Source organism: Geotrypetes seraphini, chromosome 12, assembly GCF_902459505.1.
Source record: "Geotrypetes seraphini chromosome 12, aGeoSer1.1, whole genome shotgun sequence".
Classification (NCBI taxonomy): domain Eukaryota; kingdom Metazoa; phylum Chordata; class Amphibia; order Gymnophiona; family Dermophiidae; genus Geotrypetes; species Geotrypetes seraphini.
Window position 1 is genome coordinate 70,013,061 of NC_047095.1, and position 7,556 is coordinate 70,020,616.

At 46.6% G+C, this 7,556-nt stretch overlaps 1 protein-coding gene across 1 annotated transcript; it reads left to right on the forward strand.

Annotated features, from left to right (window-relative positions):
- Positions 1 to 3,567: 3,567 nt before the first annotated feature.
- Positions 3,568 to 5,979, forward strand: LOC117346842 (Krueppel-like factor 4). The gene is made up of 3 exons (XM_033916994.1): positions 3,568 to 3,759; positions 3,853 to 4,723; positions 4,878 to 5,979. Exons 1-3 carry the CDS (start codon positions 3,688 to 3,690, stop codon positions 5,051 to 5,053), a joined length of 1,119 nt encoding a protein of 372 aa, XP_033772885.1. The 5' UTR covers positions 3,568 to 3,687; the 3' UTR covers positions 5,054 to 5,979.
- Positions 5,980 to 7,556: the final 1,577 nt, after the last annotated feature.

Genomic DNA, 7,556 nt, shown 5'->3' on the forward strand with positions numbered 1-7,556 from the left:
AGCCCTGTTACTTTTCCTAAACTCCAGCTTCTCTCTCCCAGTGAAAGTCAAAGGGAAGAGAGGCGAGTTTGGCGCGAGGCATAGGAAGAGGGGTAAAAAGTCCAAAAGCTTTTTGGCTCCGGAAATTTGTAGCATTTCCATTTCCCCTCTGGCTCTGGGCTCCTGGTCATTCCGGATTTGGGATTTGCGTAGGCAGGGTTAAAAATAACAGGGGTATATAAGCAGGGAAGGTGGCTGTGCACAACAAAAGATTTCACTCCTCTGCAGGCCCTTCCATATACCTAGAGAGAAGCAGAAAAGTGAAATCCCCCCCACCCTCCAAAGGGGTTCAGGTCTGCGCACACACACAAGAAAACCCTTTTAAGACACTCTCTATTGTGGGACAAAAATCCCCCCAGCTCCTCTGGGACAACTCAGGATTTCACTTGGAACAACATTCTCTAGAAAAAAAGATCAGCTCCCTCTTAGCACTTGTGTCTCTGGCTTTCTATCTTGCAAAGCAGAAACAATCAAGTGTGAAGCAGGTGAGAAGCTTGTCCGGGGGTGTTAAGCTGAAATGGCTCAGGTGTTTGTACTTTTGGGGCCCATTGAGTAGGTGCAAATCTTCTCTGAATGTGTTACGTTCCTGGCTTCGGTCTCTCTTTCTGCCTCGATTGGAAGAATTTCTCGCACAGCCCATCTGATAACAGGGGAGGGGATTTAACATGCCTTGGAATTAATTTCCAAGTGGATGGTAGCCCTTGTTCTGATAACATTGTTTGCCTTCTAGAGAGGGAGCAGTGCAAGACATGATAACGAGTTTACCCTGGCCTTTTGTTCAATTTTGAAACAAATCCTGGGCTGTAAGGAGTGGATCTTGGAGACAAAAGAAGGGGGCTGAAAAGTTCTCTGAAACAATGTAATAATCATCAGAACACGGAATTTCGTTTTTGCAAATTGGCAGGTAACGAAATAAGAGAGGTTGGCCTGAGAACTTTTCATCCCCTTGCTTGTAACCTGGACTGGAGACAGGACTATTGGTCTGACCCACTATGGCTGTTTTTATATGAGCCAACTATAGGAGAATCAAGCCATTGTGACATCACTCGTGAGGTTGGCTCTTATTGGTGGAATGAGGCATTATGACATCACCATCTCAGCTCTGGTTGGGGTGCTGAAAAGTTCTCAGCCCAACGATCTGAAAATGTAAAAAAAAACCCATAGAATTTCGTTTCTGAAAATTGGCACTTAACGAAATAAGAAAACTCTTTCCAGCTACAGTGGCAAAATAAGGCTCAGCATTTAGGAAGTGGGTCGGTTGGGCTGAGAACTTTTCACCCACCCATCTTCGGGTTAGATAAGCCTCAAAGTGGCAAATGCAATCAAAGCCCAGTTCCCACCATCCCTGCTCCTTCCACCTAAGTCCCAAACAGCGATTCTGATATTCAATTTGGCGTTTGGATAAGAAACTCAGATTGCTTAAGGCACTACTTCCTAAAAATGTACAACGAACTAAACCAAACATCCCTAGCAAAGCAAACAAAGACGATGGCAGGCAGGCAGCTAAGAAGACCAACTGTTGCACAAGGCACCACAGTAATAAAGCTTCTGGAAATGAGGCCTGTTGACTTAAGTCGAAGGGGATTAGCAAATCCTCGAAGATGCAAAACAGAGAGATTCGAATTCTTTCGAATGACAATGAAAAGCCCCATTGGAAAATACACTCATGCGTGCAGAAAAAGGTATTTCACCTCCTCCCCCCAATTGCTGTTAAATTTGTGGCCGCCCAAAAAAAAAAAGAAATTCAAAACAGTGCTTCAAGATATGCTCGATTTGGGTTTTCTGCTGAAGGATTAGTTGCATTCGATTCGGCCAAATCTATAGACATTTCATGTGGCTTTCACCCAGAAATGAGGGGGAAAATCCAGTTTCCCTTAGCAGATTGCCACTTTCCTAGAGGGGTTTTCTTATTATTTGTGAATATCCCCCAGTTGTGAACCTTAAGGCATTCATCTATCTACGTGCGGAGAGGGGGGGGGGGTATTTCTAAGTGGTGGTTCAACAGTGGCACGCAAGATCAGTGGATGCCACCAATGTGGATTCATTCGCTTGCTTTCATGAGCGCGACTGTTGCAGGAACAGCTCTGGAGAATTATTAACTCTTTCCTCTGTTTGTCTTTTCAATTTGATTAGTATTTGAGCTGGTCTAATGGTCCCAGGCTTTTTCAAAGGGGATCCCCAGGAGGGGCTGGGCAGAGGGAAGGGGCAAAACGCGGACCTCACCCTCTTGGATGAAGGGGGAGTTTGAAAAAGACAGACCCCCTCCCCCAACCTTCTTGCGAACCTCCTAGAAGATTTGAGGACAATTTTTATACGTATTGCCGTCAGAAATCTTTCCATTATTCAATGTATAGGTTATGCAAAAAGAATGAAAATAACCTGACACTTGTACATCAATAAAAAATAAAGAATCATTTATGCACTAGAACATGAAAGCAAAGCAAGTTGATGGGGGAGGGTAACTGGTCTTTCTTGCTTTCGTTTAATCTATCAACGAAAATCAACGAATGAGCTGAGTCACGTTCTGGTATTAAATCTCAATACAATTTTCCAACAACGAAAGATTGACTATTCATTGATGCTTTAATCCACAATTGCGAGAGAAAGATGAAGGGAGGGGGGAGGATTTAAGTGACGACTTTTCACCCTAAGTGTGGATTGCTGTTCGTGGCGTGAAGAGATGCCTTAAACTCAGCAGCCCGCCCAGCCCTTAATCCCTTGGCTTTGTAGAAAGTAGATTGCAACTGGGGGTTCCGGCTACCAACGAAAAGGGTAGTTACTTACCTGTAACGTAGGTTCTCCGTGGACAGCGGGACATATGTGGCTGACTCATCCTGCTTGTCCTAGGAGAACCTGTGTATCAATAAAAAGCATGTGGAAAGAAATTGTGCAGGGTCTGAGGAGAGATCTGGCTCCCCTTTTCAGTAAAGCAAAGTTTTCATGTACAAGATTTCTTTTGGGCGGCTGCAAACATTGATTGGCAACGGTGACGAAAGTTTGTTTAGGTTAAGAATATGTTGGGGGGATTTTTGTGACAGGAACTCCCCTCCCCCACGTCCCACCACCACTGAGAAGGGAGAGTGGACCCCCTCTAGTGTTAGTGCAAAGGTGTAGCAGGCAGGAAGCTCTTTTGCTGGTTTGGGGGATCGTAACCTCAGCGCCCCTTCAGGCGTGGGCAGGTTCTGTCGGTGCCATGGTTTCAGTTGCCCTGTCAGGTTGAGCACATCTGCAGTCCCTGCTCAGAAGAGCTTACAATCTCTCTGCAAGGATTTTTCATTGCTGCAGCTATTTAGAGAGAAAAGCTGCGGAAAATCTACGGTTCCCTCACTGCCACTCCCGCCCTGAAGTGCTGAATCAATAGCAAACTGACCTAAATAGAAACAAATTCACCGTCTAAACAGGTGCGCGTGGAGGCGGGGGTTACTTTCTCTTTAGCCAACCAGAGGCTGGGGGCGGCGCCCCGGCATGAGTTCTGTGTACAAATGTTCGCAGCCAATCAGAAAAAGAGCCTCATATAAATATGAATAGAGCGGCTGAGCCAATCGGAGCGCAGTGGGGAGATTAACAGGCTCGCGGCTGGCGTGGACTCGGGACTCGTGGAGGAAGTTTGGGGCGAGTGGAGCTCTGTTTTGGAGGGGGGGCAGCAGGATGACCGGGGCCGTGGATGAAGCCGTCCTGCCTTCCTTTGCCAATATCTTACCTGGGGAGGACAAGCTAAAGGTGAGTGTCGGGGCTTGGGCTGGGCTCGCTTAGGCGCAGCTTCCTTTCTCGTTCCTAATCTTGGCCGTCTCTCGTCTGCTTCTCTTTCCACAGAGGATGGCCGAGCCCCGGGACTTGCGCTTCGCCATGATGGACGTCTCCGCAGTCAAGAAGGAGGACGACGACCTGGCCAAGTTCGTGGACCTGGACTTTATCCTCTCGCACATCGCCAGCTCGCAGAGCGCGGCGCACAGCGGCGCCTATCCTCTGCCCGAGACGCCGGAGAGCTACGACAGCGACGGCTCGTACGTGCCCCCGGGCAAGTTCGGCGTGGCCAGCTTCGCCGGCAGCCCCAACCACAGCTACATGGCCGAGCTGCTGACCCCGGACGTGGCCAGCCTGGACCTGTCGCCCGACTTCGGCCTCAAGAGCGCCCTGCACCGGAGAGAGTACACGGAGCTGCGGGTGCCGGGCATGGGCGAGCACTGGCACCACCTGGGGCCCAAAATCAAGAAGGAGCCCCCCGAGCAGCCGTGCATGATGGGGGCGTCGGAATGCATGCTCGACCAGAAGCCCGGCCTGCTGCACCCTTTCCCCCAGCACCGAGGGAGCCCCGCCGAGGAGCTGGCCCCCCAAGACTGTCACCTCATGCCCGAGCTGCACTGCCACCCGCACATGCCCGTGCCCCCCCACTACCAGCTCTCCGCCTCCTTCGCGCCCCACTTTGTCAACCAGGCGCCGGCGCAGTTCCACGGACAGTTCGGCGTCTACCAGAAGGTGCAGCACGGCATGGTGCTGACCCCCCCGTCCTCGCCGCTGCTGGATTATTTCCCCGCTCTCGCCGCCCCCGAGGACTGCAAGCCCAAGCGGGGCCGGAGGTCCTGGGCGAGGAAACGGACGGCCACCCACAACTGCGAGTACCCGGGCTGCGGCAAGACCTACACCAAGAGCTCCCACCTGAAGGCACACATGCGCACGCACACAGGTAAGCGCGCTGAGAGACTTTCAAAGCTGCCGGTCACCCATATCTGAATTTCTAATGTTTACTCGGTGGGATTTGAGAGCTCAGATGGGATTTGTAACTACAGTACTTGATATATAACAGCATTTTCTCCTCCCCTCCCCCTCCTTTGCTGCAGGTGAGAAACCTTACCACTGCAATTGGGAAGGCTGTGGCTGGAAGTTTGCAAGATCCGATGAACTCACTCGCCACTACCGCAAGCACACGGGCCACAGGCCCTTCCAGTGCCACCTGTGCGAGAGGGCCTTCTCTAGGTCTGATCATCTGGCACTGCACATGAAGAGACACATGTAACGGAACGCCTGGATCCAGATGTACAGCCTCTCTATAAATATCCCATAAGGCAAAGCAAGAACTCTATTTATGGTCAGATGTCGTATTTTCATATTGGATTTAATAACAAAGGTAGAAAGCTAATTTATGTATCAAGATATTTGTAAAGGTAAAAGTCAGTATTTAAGAAAAGTTAAAAGCCCTCACCCGATGCATCTGCCACACAACATCTGTATGAGTTTCAAAATCTACCACTAAGGTTCCTTGGTGGGGCAGCGCCCTAGCGTCTGTGTGAGATGATTTGAAGCGTCCAGTTCTGAAATTGCCAGATGCTGTACAGAATATTCTTTTCCTGGGAAAAGGGCTGCAAAAGGAAAAGAGTGTGTAAAAATACCCCATAAATGTGTATCTGTAGAAAAGAAGCTTTGTAGTATTTCTGGAAATAACGTTTTAGCGAAGAAAAGCTGCCACTATTTTAAGGTCAGATGGTCATGTTTTGCCAGACAGCCTTTTTATGCAATGTTTAAAACTGAAGTTGTTCTTTCCTTTCAAAAGGGAATATGAACAACACCAGGTACTTTTAGAACTGTATTTTCCAACAGTTGTAACATTTTGTATGAAAAAAAGAGGGTTTTTTTTGTATGAATGAGGGCCTGCCTCCATATGCTTCTGTTTATACTTGAAATTTTCTTTTGTAAAAAAAAGAAGAAAAAAACCTTACAGTGCTCTGAAAAGCCATTTGTAAATGAAAATGTAAAATAGTGTCTTTTTTTTTTTAGTGTAATATTGAGATGGTTGAGGAAGGGAGCTGAGAGATGTGCAATATTTTTGTATATATTAGGCTCTGGTTATGAGGCTTTCTCTGTAGAACCCTTACGGAAATGTTATTTTAATCCCCCGTTCATTTTTGTGATCTGTAAAAGAGCTAAATAAAACTGTAAACTAAGTGTTGGCTTTGATTTTAATATCAGCAGGATAAAAATAGGATTTAAAAAACCAATTTATTTTTATGTTATCTAGGAGGGGCTGTTGAAAAGTTCTCAGCCCAACCAAGAAGAGAATGCGGTGGAGCCATGAAGCTTACAAGTAATTTCACACTCGTTTTGACACTTTTCGTTTCATTTCATATCATTGAAACGAAAAGTGTCAAGACAAGTGTGAAATTGCTTGTAAGCTTCATGGCTCCACAGCATTCTCTTCTTGGTTGGGCTGATAACTTTTCAGCACCCCCGGGAAGCCTGTGGTGGAAATGTTCGTTGGCTGTCCCTGCCGTAAGGCACTTCACTTGGGCTGCTTTATAACCTACATTTAGACAGCTGGGAGCTGAGGAGAAGGGGCAGCCTACGTCAACATTTGATGTATTTTCTAGGTTGAAATGTAAACTAAAGATGGATTTTACAGGAGTTTATTTTCAGCTGGGCTCTGGTTTATATTGTGTTTCACATGAACGATACTTTCTAGTGAAAAAAGTCAAGCAGGTGGAAATGTCAACTTTTCTTTAGAGTGCTCAGCAGGTAAGATTAAGCATTGACATTGCCTTTTGTGTGTTTTCTTTTAATTTCTGTTGACTAAAATGACTGTTTTGACAGGCTGTTTATTAACAGTAAATAGCTCTGCTTTTCTCTCATAGACTAGTTCTTAGCCGAAGTACAGGGGCTTGTAGAAACCTGACAGCTATGTTGTAGCTGAACAAGGATTGTGTGCGAATCTGGACATCCCAAAACAGAGATGGGGGGATACTTTAACCGGACCAAAAAGGGAGAGGGGTTTTATTGTTGGGATGGGATTGAGGAGAGAGAAGTAGCCAAAGTAATATAATGTAGGATAACAGAGAGCAGCTGGTTGTCTCAAGCGGCACGGCATATTTAAGGTAATTCCCCACCACTTTACCCCCCTCAGAAGGATGTAGAAGGTGAGGGGAGATTGTGACTCGGAGCCAACCCTTTAGGGAGACAGTTGCAGAATTAAGCAGCCCCTTTTTAAAATTCAGAATTTAAGGGGCTCGACCTTTTGTCCTTTCTGGAATAAACGGGATCCTCTCTTCGTTCAAATTGTACTTTACGAGAGCTTTGTGCACACAACTGCACTTAGTATCCGTTCCTCATAAGAAAAGCCAGATCACAAGTATCTACACATCCCCAAAAGAGCAGGTCTGTTTCTCATTGTTCATTTCTAGGAATAAGCAGTGGCTCTCCCAAGTCCACCTTGCTAACAATTTTTAAGGAGCTTGTCCAAACATCTTGGGAAGGGTGCTATGTTAGTCACCTTAACTATCTGTTTATTTACAGTATGTAAATATTTGGATTTAGCTCGCACCTCTTTCAGTGAGTTATATTCAGGTAAACTAGGAAATATCCTCCCCTGACAAAAGATCCACAAAGTTTAACTGCCCACTACATGGAAAAAAAAATCTACAAGTTTTCTACCTGCAGGTCCCTAGTGTCATGGAGAGTCCTCCTGTTTTAATGTTGCTGAAAGGTTAGGCAACCGTTTCCTATCTTAATGGTTTTAATCATATACTGAT